General features: G+C 43.9%; 1 protein-coding gene across 1 annotated transcript in view; it reads left to right on the top strand.

Annotated features, from left to right (window-relative positions):
* Nucleotides 1–14,671, top strand: part of RASSF3 (Ras association domain family member 3) — an 88,772-nt gene extending 74,101 nt beyond the window's left edge. The window contains exons 2-5 of the mRNA XM_030822301.1: nt 1,589–1,696; nt 5,319–5,556; nt 8,566–8,675; nt 11,831–14,671. Coding sequence (XP_030678161.1) covers nt 1,589–1,696; nt 5,319–5,556; nt 8,566–8,675; nt 11,831–11,980 — 606 coding nt within the window. The 3' untranslated portion in view covers nt 11,981–14,671. The remainder of the gene's footprint in view (nt 1–1,588; nt 1,697–5,318; nt 5,557–8,565; nt 8,676–11,830) is intronic.
* The last annotated feature ends 430 nt before the right edge of the window (nt 14,672–15,101 follow it).

The following is a 15,101-nucleotide window of genomic DNA, read 5'->3' as shown; positions in this document are numbered from 1 at the left end:
TTACAGGTCAGTGATTAGTATGAGTCTGTGAATAGTGCCAGTTAATACTGATTAGCTGCTGTACTTTTTGCCGATAAATACTGTAAAGGTATAAAGACGACAGAGTTAATACAAGTTGCTAAAGAGAAACTTGTGGTAAATGTCTTTAAATGTTGTTTAAAATAGAAATGGCCAATCTAGCAGGCATGCTGAGGAAATGATGTTTTCGCAGAAGAGAAATTTAGCAATGACAGTTTTGCAGAATAATATTGGTAATGAAGTGTTACTTGTAGCTGCTGACAAATTAGTTTTTTAAAAAATATATCCCTTAGGGGCCGGGCGCGGTGGCTCACGCCTGTAATCCCAGCACTTTGGGAGGCCGAGGTGGGCGGATCACGAGGTCAGGAGATCGAGACCATCCTGGCTAACACGGTGAAACCCCGTCTCTACTAAAAATACAAAAAATTAGCCGGGCGAGGTGGCGGGCTGAGGCAGGAGAATGACGTGAACCCCGGGGGGCGGAGCCTGCAGTGAGCCGAGATCGCGCCACTGCACTCCAGCCTGGGCGACAGCGAGACTCTGTCTCAAAAAAAAAAAAAAAAAAAAAAAAAAAAAAAAAAAATAAAAAAAAAAAAAAAAAAAAAACTATAAAATATAATACTATTAACTACCTATATTCATACAAATAATAGATCTATGTCTCCCATCCCCCCTAGGGAAGACCTGTAAGTTCTGAAAGAATGAGAACCGTAATTGGTGGATGAGCCTGGAGAGTTTGAAAGTAAGAACGAAAGGGAAGCAGTGAGGGAGAGAAGGAGAGAGAGAGAGAGAGAGAGAGAGAGAGAGAGAGTGTGTGTGTGTGTGTGTGTGTTTGAAGGTAACATGCAAGAACAATAAGGTTCTTCTTGTGTGGGTTGTAATTTTTTTTTTTTTTTTTTATGAGACAGGGTCGCACTCTGTCACCCAGGCTAGAGCACAGTGGCACAATTATGGCTCACTACAGCCTCGACCTGGGCTGAGGTGATCCTTCCACCTCAGCCTCCTAACTAGCTGAGACTACAGGTGCACACCACTGCGCCCAGCTAATTTTTGTATTTTTTGTAGAGATAGAGTTTCCTCATGTTGCCCAGCCTGGTCACAATCTCCAGGGCCCAAGCTCTGCCCTCCTTGGCCTCTCAAAGTCCTGGGATTGCAGGCTTCTGCCACCGTGCCCGGCCCTTGTGTGGAATTTTTTAAAAATCCTGACTTACCCGCTTTTTTTTTTTTTTTCGAGACAGAGTTTTGCTCTTGTTGCCTAGGCTGGAGTGCAATGGCATGATCTCAGCTCACCACAACCTTTGCCTCTCGGGTTCAAAGTGATTCTCCTGCCTCAGCCTCCCAAGTAGCTGGGTTTACAGGCATGCGCCACCACGCCCAGCTAATTTCGTATTTTTAGTAGAGACAGGGTTTCTCTATTTTGGTCAGGGTGGTCTTGAACTCCCAACCTCAGGTGATCCGCCCACCTCAGCCTCCCAAAGTGCTGGGATTACAGGCGTGAGCCACCGCGCCCGGCCTGTCCGCACTTTTTTCTATGATTGCTCACATGTGACATATCTTGTTTTTCTTCTAGGATGTTGAGAAAGAGAAGGAAACCCACAGTTACCTCAGCAAAGAGGAGATCAAAGAGAAAGTTCATAAATACAACTTAGCAGTCACAGACAAGTTGAAGATGACCTTGGTAAGTACTCACAATACTATTTAGGTTGACACCTGTCAAAAGACAAATATAAATTGTTGGTACTACAATCTGTAGTTCTAAATATCTGAATAACATTTGTAGAAGTATAGTAGTCAAGGTATACAGAACAGGAAAGTGGAATATTTCTGTGGCTTTCAATTTAAATCTGTATTGTGAAGTAGCTTTGTCTCAAAAATCAGTTGCTGGGTTAACCTTAAAAAAGTGAAACACTTATAATTTTATTTTAAAAGATTTTGTGACCCACCCCTCCCTCCTCAAAGGATTTTTAGCATCATTGCCTAACACACAGAAATGGTGACTCAGATTCTAAGAAGACCTCAGGTAAGGTTTTTGTTTTTTTTTTTTTTTTTTTTTTTGAAACAAGGTTTTGCTCTGTCACATGGGCTGGAGTGCAGTGGCACGATCACCGCTCACTGCAGCCTCGACCTCCGGGCTCAAGTAATCCTCCCACCTCAGCCTCCCGAGTAGCTGGGACCACAGGTGCTTGCCACCATGCCCAGCTCATTTTTGTATTTTTTGTAGCGACGGGGTTTGCCGTATCACCCAGGCTCATCTCAAATTCCTTGGCTCAAGGGATCTTCCCAGCTTGGCCTCCCAAAGTGCTGGGATTACAGGTATCAGAAGCCCCTAAGTTTTTGTCTTGTACAAAATAAATATGGAAGTGTCAGGGAAAGGATGTTGAGCCCATGGGTTGGAATATAGAGGTATATAATAGGATGGTTTTCTCGGCCAGTCGTTAGTGTAAGACAAGGTACTTAATACTCAGTTTCTTCCACGTGGCCGTCGCAGGCTTCCACAGCATTGCACCACACTGTTTGAAGCACGCAGAGAGTCGGCGGCGTACAGGAGGGAGAAGCCTCAGGGCCTGGTGACAGGTAAACGAGCTGACAGCAGAGCTAGAGTATTCATGTTCCTCTAAACTTAGCTGGCATCTAGGTCTCACCTACCCATTGGGTGGCCCGCCTTCTTCATGGCACTTGTTAGCCCTTAGTGCCAGTTTCCAGGGCACTTGGACCCCTGTCTCTCAGTCTGTTTACTGTGAACTGACAGAGTTTGGTAAAGGACAAGGTGATTGGTTTAAAACAGGCCCTACCGAATCGGTGATTCTTGGGGAGGAGCTTTCAGATAGAAACCCTTGTGGTAAAGGACCCTCCCTGGTAGAACTCCTCCAAAAAGAGGGGAGAGGAGCAGAGAATCCCAAGATTCTTCATCATTCCAGCAGCAAGATTTCTTTTTCAAACACATTTTTTCATCAAAGGAGAATTCCCCTTGCTATGTTTTTTTTTTCTTTCCCGATAGAGACTAAAACAGATACAAATTATCCATATCATTTTAAAGATAAAAATTTTGGGCTGGGCACAGTGGCTCACACCTGTAATCTCAGCATTTTGGGAGGCTGAGGCGGGTGGATCACTTGAAGTCAAGAGTTCGATGATGGCTCACACCTGTAATCCCAGCACTTTGGGACGCTGCGCAGATCATGAGGTCAGGAGATCGAGACCATCCTGGCTAACACAGTGAAACCCTGTCTCTACTAAAAATACAAAAATTAGCTGGATGTGGTGGCGGGCGCCTGTAGTCCCAGCTACGCGGGAGGCTGAGGCAGGAGAATGGCATGAACCCAGGAGGCGGAGCTTGCAGTGAGCCAAGATCACGCCACTGCACTCCAGCCTAGGCGACAGAGCAAGACCCCGTCTCAAAAAAAAGAGTTCAAGGCCATCCTAGTCAACATGGCGAAACCCCATCTCTACTAAAAATAGAAAAATTAGCCAGGCGTGGTGGCGGGTGCCTGCAGTCCCAACTACTCAGGAGGCTGAGGCAGGAGGATCACTTGAACTCAGGAAGTTGAGGCTGCAGTGAGCTGTGTTCGTGCCACTGCACTCCAGCCTGGGTGAGAGAGTGAGACCCTGTCTCAAAAAAAGAAAAAAAAAAAAGAACAAACTAGAGAATTGGGATTGAAAATTGATCTTGTGGGAAGGAAGAAAAATAACATACCATAAAGGTAGTTTTAAATGTTCTACTTTAACTGTGGCATTTATATGTAACACCTGGCAGTTTGTTTTAATAACACATTACAATAAATCTTTTCTAAATATACTGTTTTTGTTTGTTTTTGAAATGTAGCCTTTGTCGCCCAGACTGAAGTATAATGGCGTAATCTCGGCTCACTGTGACCTCCACCTCTGGGTTCAAGAGATTCTCCTGCCTCAGCCTCCCGAGTAGCTGGGATTACAGGCGCCTGCCACCACACCCAGCTAATTTTTTTTTTTTGTATTTTTAGTAGAGACGGGATTTCACCCTGTTGGCCAGGCTGGTCTCGAACTTCTGACCTCCAGTGGTCTGCTCGCCTCGGCCTCCCAAAGTGCTGGGATTACAGACATGAGCCACTGCACCCGGCCCCAAATATACTGAATACAAAAATAAAAATAAAAAGCGAAGACCAAACTGTTATTACTGTTTTTGGCAACTAAGAAATAGTAATTCTACCATCAGTGAAGATAGTTGTTTTTAAGATCTGTACTGTGGGCCAGGCGCGGTGGCTCACGCTTGTAATCCCAGCACTTTGGGAGGCCGAGGCGGGTGGATCACGAGGTCAGAGATCGAGACCAAGGTGAAACCCCATCTCTACTAAAAATACAAAAAATTAGCCGGGCGTGGTGGCGGGCACCTGTAGTCCCAGCTACTCGGAGAGGCTGAGGCAGGAGAATGGCATGAACCCAGGAGGCGGAGCTTGCAGTGAGCCAAGATTGCGCCACTGCACTCCAGCCTGGGTGACAGAGTGAGACTCCGTCTCAAAAAAAAAAAAAAAGATGTGTACTGTGAAGTATAGTGGTTTGAATTTGTTTTTGTTTTTTGTTTTGTTTTGTTTTGTTTTTTTGAGACAGGGTCTCGCTCTGTCGCCCAAGCTGGAGTGCAATGGCGTGATCTTGGCTCACTGCAACCTCTACCTTCTGGTTTCAAGCGATTGAATTTGTTTTTAAAATGCTGCTTAGGAGACCTGAAATGCATTCTATGTTGTATGGCATATATGCTGCATTAAAAAGTTTAAGCAAAGTTGGTAATTCAGCGCATATGAATATAGCCACTAGGAATGAAAATAGCCTGTTTTCTTACTGTCCCCTTGTTGTTGACTTCAGTATTTCAGAGCCCTAATTGTGACCTTCCTTTTGCGTATAATAGTCACCAGTTGAGGATGTTGTTTCCTTTGAGCCTGTAGCCTAGACATATCCCCCAAGCTTTAATAAGTTTTGTGGTTTGGCTAGCATCTGCTCCATTGGATTGTAACCTCGCAAATGGGCCCTGACCTTTTGCCAGTAGCTTCAGAGGCATGAGTCTGGGGCCGGCAGTCAGCCACAGCATCAGGAGGCTTCTTCAGTGGCCACATCTGCCCTGCAGACCTTGCCTCTGGAAGCACTTTGCCTGGTGTGTTAACCGCCCTCTGAGGTCATTCCTTTGGGGGCAATCTTTAGTGAAGTTCTGCCACAAACCTCAAGAGAAGAGAACAAAGGAGTGTTTCACCTTCCCATTTTGTTTTGATATGCTTCTTCCCTAAAGTGCCACCATCCACCCAGCTAAGTGTGTGCTTCTCTCCCTGCTTCAGAATTCAAATGGGATTTACACTGGCTTCATTAAAGTACAGATGGAACTCTGCAAACCTCCACAGACTTCTCCAAATTCTGGAAAACTCTCTCCCAGTAGCAATGGCTGTATGAATACACTTCATATCAGCAGCACAAACACTGTTGGGGAAGTGATCGAGGCCCTGCTCAAAAAGTTTCTCGTGACTGAGAGCCCTGCCAAGTTTGCACTTTATAAGCGTTGTCACAGGGAAGACCAAGGTACGCTGCCAGCTTAAAAGGAAAATGGTCTGTGCTTCTACTTACATCTGCTGTTCTCATTAGCAAAGGGAAGACTGGTGGGTCTCATCCATGTCAATTGTGTCAGAGCCTGGAGTCCAATGCTGGAAGCCATGGTGATCTTAGCATGCACTTAGTGCTTCCTGGCTGTCCATATTTTTGAGTTGGACAGTTGAGGGTCTGAGGATTGGAAGCATCCATATGTGATGGGCAGTTACAAGTATTTTGTGTTGTTGGTGGGGGGATGGGGCGGGGGCTGTTTTTGGTTGTTGTTAGGAGTGGCTTTGATTTTAGTTTTCTTTAGGACACAAAAGAGTGCCTCTGTGTTTGAAGTTTCCACATTTGATGTGCATTGGTACATGGAGTGTTTTGGTGGACCTGTGCTGAGACCTTGTGACTGGGGAGGCACATGTGCATCACAGCACATTTCAGCGTACTGATGGAAACAGCCCAGCCCTGGGCTCTCCTGTTTCCTTAGCTTGTCTCACTTGGTGTTACACCGGGACATTTTGGTACTCTGCCCCCCAGAGGCTCATAAAATGAGTGAATAACATTTTGATCTAGGGTCTGACTAAACTTAATATCCACATTCAGGGGATAGAAAGAGAACATTAAATATTAAATTACTGCATGAAACAGAATGAGATATTCCAGGTCAGGCAGTGACCAGAAATTGATACCAGTGGTGGACAGTAGTGATTCAGTGACTTACTACATGCGATTTGAAATCGGGGTGGGTGTGTGTGTGTGTGTGTGTGTGTGTGTACCATAAACTATTTAAGCTTTCTTTAGTTTTTCTTGGTAAAGCCTAATGTAGCTATAGAAGACAATATATTAACCTTGACATGATAGTAGTGTTCTTCAGTTACACAGGATGAAACCCAGCTCATTGCTGAGTATGCATACATCTTTTTAAAAACATACCATGGGGCTAGACCCTGTGGAATACAAAGATGAACAGGCCAGGGTTCCTACCTCCAGAGGTCACAAGCTTAGTATTGTGGGGGTTTATATCTACAGGGAAATTGGCACCTGCGATACAGTGCATCTGGAAGTGCCACAATAATGTAGAGAAGCTCGATGGCATTTTTATCTGCCTGTTTCTTGGCCTGCTCACCTGGACTTTAGCTGTACAATCTGAAAGTAATAGTGACTTGTTGAAATATTACCCCCATGGCTGGCAAATCCTTTAACACGATTGACAATGTCACTGTATGTGTGTGTCCAGCATGAGACATATATAGCTGTGCTTGAAGCTACCAGAGCTTATATTCTGATTGCTTGGTTTGTAGCTGCTAATTCGCTAATTCTTTTTTTTTTTTGAGACAAAGTCTCGTTCTGTCGCCCAGGTGGGAGGTGCAGTGGCGCAATCTTGGCTCACTGCAAGCTCCGCCTCCTGGGTTCACGCCATTCTCCTGCCTCAGCCTCCCAAGTAGCTGGGACTACAGGCGCCCGCCACCACATCCAGCTAATTTTTTTGTATTTTTAGTAGAGATGGGGTTTCACTGTGTTAGCCAGGATGGTCTCAATCTCCTGACCTCGTGATCTGCCCGCCTCTGCCTCCCAAAGTGCTGGGATTACAGGCGTGAGCCACCGTGCCTGGCCTCGCTAATTCTTAATTAATCTGTAGAGATTTTTGCTTTTAGAACTCTTGTTTTTATGTTCTTTGGATGGTATATACATTTTTTTTAATTTGTTTTTTGTTTGTTTGTTTGTTTGAGACAGAGTTTTGCTCTGTTGCCCAGGCTGGAGTGCAGTGGCACAGTCTCGGCTCACTGCAACTTCTGCCTGACGGGTTCCAGTGATTCTCCTGCCTCAGCCTCCCAAGTAGCTGCAATTACAAGTGCCCACCACCATGCCCAGCTAACTTTTGTATTTTTAGTAGAGACAGAGTTTCACCATGTTGGTGGCCAGGCTGGTCTCAAACTCCTGACCCCAGGCAATCCACCTGTCTCGGCCTCCCAAAGTGCTGGATTACAGGCGTGAGCCACCATGCCAGGCCTTGGTTTTTGAGACAGCGTCCTACTCTGTTACCTAGGCTGGAGTACCATGGCACGATCATAGCTCATTGTGACCTTGAACTCCTGGGCTCAAGTGATGCACTTGCCTCAGCCTCCTAAGTAGCTAGGACTATAGGCGGGCACCATTATGCCTGGCTAGTTAGAAAAAAAAAATTCTTTTTTTTTTTTTGGAGACCAGGGTCTTGCTATGTTGCCCTGGCTGGTCTCGAACTCCTGGCCTCAAGTGAGCCTCCTGCCTCAGCCTTTAAGTGTTGGGATTACAGGTGCGAGCCACTATGCCTGGCCTATTTTTATTGTTTTTAAAGGAGTAGTAGACCCTTTTTTAGGTTTCTTATCTTGCTTTTTTTTTTTTTCCATTTAAAAAAAATTTATTTTTTGAGACAGAGTTTCACTCTTGTTGCCCAGGCAGGAGTGCAATGGCACGATCTCGACTCACTCCAACCTCCACCTCCCAGGTTCCAGCAATTCTCCTGCCTCGGCCTCCCAAGTAGCTGGAATTACAGGTGCCTGCCACCATGCCCGGCTGATTTTTTTGTATTTTTAGTAGAGACAGGGTTTCGCCATGTTGGCCAGGCTGGTCTCAAACTCCTGGCCTCAGGTGACCTGCCCACCTCAGCCTCCCAAAGTACTGGGATTACAGGCGTGAGCCACCATGCCTGGCTCTTATCTTGTTTTCTAAAATGAAGAGCAGAGCTAACTATAAGCATATTTTGGGACTACTACCCATTAAAATTTATTCTTGAAAATAATTTCCTTCTTAATCAAGGCACAGTTTATATTTGAACAGAAACAGAATATATTTTATTCCACTGTGGGCTACTGGTATTAAATAATAAGATGAGCCGATTGGCAACTTAGAGGCTGGGGTAACTTGGATGGTCACCTTGATCTGGAGGAGGGGATCACAGTGGGGAAGTGGTCTCAGGAATGGCTGAATACTCTGTAACATGCTGCTTGTTTCTTTACCCAGTCTACGCCTGCAAGCTCTCAGACCGGGAACATCCACTCTACCTGCGTTTGGTAGCAGGGCCCAGAACAGACACACTTAGTTTTGTTCTTCGTGAACATGAAATTGGAGAGGTAAGTTATTGTTCACTATTGCTTTAAACTATACAGAACAGCTGGCCCTATTTTATTGCAGTAGCCTAGTGACTTGGCTATTGATGGGGGATGGGAAGAGAAGAGAGTTGGAGGGCAGGGAGAGGGAGAGAGATTTTGAATTGTCAGAAATGAACCCAAAGTTAGCCTACGATGTCGTTGTCTCACAACCTTATATTATTAGTCTGTCATTTTCAGAGGTGGGAGAAAATAAAATGTTTTTACTTGATCTCCATCCAGAGAGTCATTTTCACCCCTTCCCACCTCCAAAATACTCCAGTCCAGCTGAACTTTGAAAGTTGACACTCACCATGTGTTTGCTACTAACAAAAGTCTCCAGGCTAATTCCCTTCTAAAGGGATATAAAAGGAAATTCGATCTCTTTACCATGGAAGACATTTAGCTTTCTAGCATCTTTTTTTTCCCCCTTGCCCAGTCAACTGATTAAGAAATTATGTTTCCATGTGCATCATTTGCCACGTTGTCTCCAGAGAGGATTGTATTTAGCCAGTTCAGTGGAAGAAAAAAAGCACTTGAGCCTGCCCTCTAGATCAAGTGTCAGCTTTAAATGACACTTGAGCAAATCCCAAGCTCCTGTCCCAGTATTCTGTCTGGAACAGGAAATGGTATGAAATGTCCTACATGGTGCAATTGAGAATAGGGTTTCTAGGTTAAAAGTTAGGAAACGACTCTGTTTCCTACTGTTTGTTAGATTAGTAGCATGACCTTGGGTAAATCTTCTAATCTTTTAGCCTTCAGTTTTAAAATCTGTTAAATGGGACTAAACACTTTACAAGGTGGCTTTGAGTCACAATTAGAAATGTATACATGTAAGTGAAGGGAGTTTTAGGAAGACAGTGGTTTTAGATGTTTTTGAAGTTTCTTTTGATTCTGGTGTTTTGAAGCTTTTCAAGACATTCAGACTCATTTTGGGGAGAAGGCAGGGTGCAAAAATCTGACTTGGCTTTGCAGTTGGTAAGCATTCCCTCTGCCAGCTTAAGCCAGACACATTAGCGTAGTCTAGTCAGTGTTTTATTTGTCTTGTACTTAGTGTTTTAAGTAGCAACTAGAACTACATTGGGCAAGAATTTTATTAACTTGGTTATTTTATTTTATTTTAATTATAGTTAGAGATAGGGTCTCACTACGTTGCCCAAGCTGGTCTCAAACTCCTGGGCTCAAGCAATCCTCCCACCTCAGCCTCCCAAAGTGCTGGGATTACAGGCGTGAGCCACTGCACCTGGCCTTAACTTAGTTTTGAAATTGACTTGACATTGGGTTTTATTGTTCCAGACTGCTGTACTGGACCTCTGTATGGTGTTCTTATTTCTCAGTTATTTAAGGAAAACTGAACTGAGGAAGAAATTTCCATAGCTGTTAGGGGGTGGGAGGGATATTTATATGATGTCTTTATTTTGGAGACTTAACATAGGTAAGAGATAATCTGTTAAAATTTTAAAAATTAACAGAATATTCTAATGTGGAAGTTTTGCTCTCCTACTCCATGTTGCTCTTTTTTTTTTTTTTTTTTTTTAAATAACCAGCCTAAACTGATCTCCAGGAATTCTTCTTCTACCACGGAGCCCACTTGGTGGATATACTTATTTTTCACTATTTTTTTGTATTTGGTTATCTTGAACCTTTTCCCTACCCCATCCGACAGCAGTTCTCCACCAGGATCCAGGGCCCCCTTTGGGAGAGGAGGATGTGTTTGGAAAAAACCTCCTAGATGATGCTACATACCCTCCTTGACATTCACTGCTTCTATTTTTTAAAATTTGTTTAAATTTTTTTTTTCTTTTTAAAGAGACTGGGTCTTGCACTGTCACCCATGCTGGAGTGCAGTGGCGCAATCATAGCTCACTGCAGCCTTAATCTCCCGGGCTCAAGCAATCCTCCCGCCTCAGCCTCCCGGGTAGCTGGGACTACAGGAATGTACCGCCACAGCCAGATAATTTTTAAATTTTTTGTAGAGACAGGGTGTCACTATATTGCCCAGGCTGGTCTCGAACTTCTGGTCTTGAACTTCTGGGCTCAAGTGATCCTCCTGCCTAAGCATTCCAAAGTGCTGGGATTATAGGCATGAGCCACAAGCCCAGCCTAAAAACTTATTTTGTGCCTGCTAAATAAGTACTAGGAGCTGTTAGGGAAACAAGGCTCAGAGCCTCAAGGCAAGAGATAAACTCCAAATAGTGAGAAGTACGGCAGCTGTGGTGTAGGTAAGGTGCAGGTGAGATAGATACTAAGCAAATAATTGTAATTTTAAAATCTTGGTTGTGATCAGGGCTCTGTGAAGGCTTTTGATACACTTAGTCTTTGGTGGGAAGAGAGAGGAGGAAGTTGTGGAAAGCTGCTTAGAGAAAGTGGCATTTAAGCTGAGATGGGGAGGATGAGTAGTTCATAGCCAGGCAAAGTGGAGGAGGGGAGAACGCATACCACTTGGGTAGAGAGTGAAGCTCAGTGAGAGAGAGATGGGGCTGGAGAGTTTAGAGTCTTTCAGACAGCCTCAGCAACTAAGGGAAGCCATTAGATGGTTCTAAGCAGGGGAGAGTCTTGGCCAGATGTGCATTTTACAAAGGATGTTCTGTTTGGGGAACAGATGGGGGAGCATAAGAGCCAAGTGAGGAGGCCAGGTAGGAAGCTGTTCCAGCGATACAGGAATAGATGATAGTAGCTAGCACCAAGGGGCCGTACCGAGGGAGAAAAGGCTGAATGGAGAACTGTTTGGGGGTGATAAGATTGATTATGCGAGGTAAGAAAGAAGTCAGTTACAATGAGGACTGGAGGTTAAGATGAAAGGACTGTCGAGTTGTTTGTAATGCTGCTGGGGGTCAAATCAGGTGAGGAATGAAAGTGTCTAATAGACTTAGGGATACGGAGGTCTCTGGCTTTTAGGGAGATCGTCTTGAAGAACAGTGGGAGGGGAGGGTATGAAAGTGATTGGTGTGAGCTGAGGTGGGAGTGGGAGTGGAGGGAGCCCTTAGGCTGGCAACACCCCAGCGCTTGCAGACCACACCTTCTGCGGCATGGGGCTGGGAGTGGAGGGCAGCCGCACCTCCGGGAGCTCCTGGTCAGCATTCCTAAGTCTAACTGAGCATTAAACACCTGGAGTTTTTTCTTTCTGTGTTTCCTGACAGTGGGAAGCCTTCAGCCTTCCAGAACTACAGAATTTCTTGCGCATCTTGGACAAGGAAGAAGATGAGCAGCTGCAGAACCTGAAGAGGCGCTACACAGCCTACAGACACAAGCTGGAAGAAGCCCTCCGCGAGGTGTGGAAGCCTGATTAAAGGGGGGCTTTCTGCCCGCGAGGCCCAGTGCAGGACCGATGTACAAAACAGCAGCAAGTGCCTCTCTTTTCAGAGGGCTGCTGTCTTGCCCCACTATGCTAGGGTCTTCCCCTTTCTATCTGTAGATTTTGTTCCCCAAACCTGGTCACACAGCATCCTGCACCTTGGCGTCCCATGTAAGGGACTCTGCAAGCTTGTTGTTCAGCACCGCAGTGTTACCTCTTGGCAAGCTGTGAACCTGTCGCCTCATCAGGAGCATTCGAGGGTGCTTGGAAGCATGAACTCTGGGGTGCGTTTTTTTTTTTTTTTTTTTTTTGGTTATTTTAATTATGTGATGCTGTTAAGCTTACGGATATGCAGTTGATTTTTTAAAAAGCTTAACTAGGAATCTTTCTGAATACTTGTCCTATTTTGAAACTACCTGTCTGGTTTTTTGTTTGGTTTTGTTTTCTTTTTTTAATGTCAGAGGAATCTATCTATGTGAATCGAAAGGCACAGGAATCTAGGAACTCTGAGGAATTTATTGTGAAGGATTTTGTTAGGGGGTTGACAGAGAAAGGAAAGTGTAAGTTTGGAAGAAGGCATGTGGGGTGGTGGTGAGCACTGCAGGCTATGGAAGGTGACTTGGCTTTTCAGTTAGGGGTAGTGGAGAAAGGGGTAGTTGCTTGTAAACGAGTTAAGAGCATTCAGTGTGGAGATGTTAAACCCATTTTAGGATCGCTTGGTTTCCTGGTGGGTAGAATGTGGGAACAGAGCCAGAGGTAGGAGCTAAACCAAAAGGAGGGACCCATGAACTCTGCAGCCGACCGATCAGAGAATCAGGCAGGTGGAACCTACCGACCTGGGCAGAGGTGGGCCTCACGCAGCTGGATCCGACCCTCTAACTGCCCTTTTGGAGTGGAAGGTCTGATTGGTGTAGCTGCTCTGCATAGGCAGGACAGTGACCGTTCACTAACTTTTGTTAAGTTACATACAGTGTATAGCTTTCCCCCACAGGTGGTTTTCAAAGTTGAGACGGAATTTGGGTAGGGGCAGCTGTTTTTCCCTTGATTGTTAGCTAGGATATTTATCAAGTAAACTTTGGTGACAATCACTGTCTTCCCTTTTATTCCTCCTTTCCTTTTCCTTTCTTCCCTTTTTTCTTTCCTTCCCTTCTGTCTCCCACCCTACCTTGTTCTTTTCCTCCCTCCCTCTCTTCCTCCCTCCCTCCCTCCCTCTCTCCCTCTCCTCTCCCTCTCCCTCCCTCTCTCTCTCTCCCTCTCCCTCCCTCTCCCTTTTCTACATTGAAATCTGTTCTTACATAATACAGAACAGGGCTATTGAATAAAGACCCAATCCTAGCAGATCTTTAGTTCTAAAGGGCAACTTGACTGTGAGTAGGAGGGCCCCCAAGAAAGGGAGGAAAGTCCACACCCAGCTAACCACACAACAGGGCTTCGTTATGGAAATATTTTAACAAAAGTACATGTTATTACCAACCAAAGAAATGCATGTGCAATAGAAGCCTTCCTTAAAACAGGCTAAATAACCTCATTTTATGCAGCAGTTTAATCTGAGAGCAGAGGGAAAGGTGTGCAGTGGTTCCAGAGGGGCCCTTATATTCTATTTTTTGTCTAGATATTTTTTGTTTATAAATTCCCAAGGAATTGTTAACACTTTGGTGACACCTAATGGATTCTTTTTGAAATTCCAAGGTGCTTCAGTTCTTTGCCTAAGTGAACTGTGCCTTTTATTGCATTTCTGTTCCTCTCTTGGTGGCTCTTCTGACTTTTTGGAGAATACCCATCTTGTTGGAGGCAGACTTAAGTTGTTATGCTGCGCCACACAATTTACTGAGACAATCATATCTTCCTAGGCATTTAAGGAAAGTTGAAAAAAATAGAATTAGCAGCTATAAAATATGTATGGCACATCTTGTTTAATTTTGCATGTAACTTCTCTTTAGTACATTGATGAGGTTTTAGTGACATTGTCATCCAACACTTTACCTTTATTGTTCAGGGAATGCCTTCGTGATTTTTTTTACTGGTTTTACTATTCAGACTATGGCCTAGGTTTGAGTATATGGTTATTACCACCTGGTTTTTTAATTATTCATCCCAGTAAACTTATATTTTGTGAAGCATTTGTTTCTCAGATTAAGACACTGTTAGAACCTAAAGTAGTAGCTGATGGGTATCTGTGAATTTTTTTTTTTTTTTTTTTTACTTGAAGTAGATTGTCGGAATAGGCATCCTCATCTGTATTTATCCAGAACCTTGCTCACTGTCATGTGCACTACAAATTGCAATTTGGAAACTTACTGTATTGAAATTCTGTCAGTTCATGGTTCTTGAAGACTGATGTCCTTTCCCAAACACTGGTTACTGCAGCAGCATTTTTAATGTGTAAGTGAAGAAAAAAGGCCACAAAGGCCAAAGATTTTTTAAGAATCATTGTACAAATCGTTATGTTAAACTATCTAAGCTTTGCTGTAATACTATTTTCTCTTCAATATGTGATGGTACAGGAAAGATGTTAAATGAAGGGGTAGTATTGCAGGAGAGCATTTTAAATGGCAGAAGTAAAAAGTTATAATATTTATAATTTTGATGGGTTTAAGTTTATTTTTGTAGGGAAGATTTTTCTCCCCTAAAATAGTTTCTAGAATGGCAAAATTGTTTCCATTATTAAAAATTGAAGTTATTAGTTGTTTGTGTTTATTTATGATAATATGCTAGATTTAAAAAGGTCACAGGAGTGGGCTGAGCTGCTTTTGCAGATACACAGGGACACATGCTGCAATGCAACAACTTTACTAGGTTTGCGTGGGTCATATTTGTTCTCTCAGATGTCATTTTCTCTTTGCCTTATCCTCTGAGGAAAAATAACCCTAAGCTCGCACAGCATATTCCAATTTATTTAAAACAATTGTTTTAATTTTTGAAATATACACATTTAAAAGTATATAAAGCATGCAAAAGAGGAGGGAGGCCGAGAGTGAAAAAATAAAAATAAAAAAGCATGCAAACAGTTTAAAGGATTATTATATAAAATGGACACCTCATGACCATTACCAAAATAGAACCTTGCCAGTTCTTTAGAAATCCTCTCCCTCCACCCCTGTTCTTGCCCTGAGGTC

This window comes from Nomascus leucogenys, chromosome 11, assembly GCF_006542625.1.
Source record: "Nomascus leucogenys isolate Asia chromosome 11, Asia_NLE_v1, whole genome shotgun sequence".
NCBI classification, from domain to species: domain Eukaryota; kingdom Metazoa; phylum Chordata; class Mammalia; order Primates; family Hylobatidae; genus Nomascus; species Nomascus leucogenys.
Note: the sequence above shows the minus strand (reverse complement) of the source record. Positions and strands in the feature narration are given on the sequence as shown.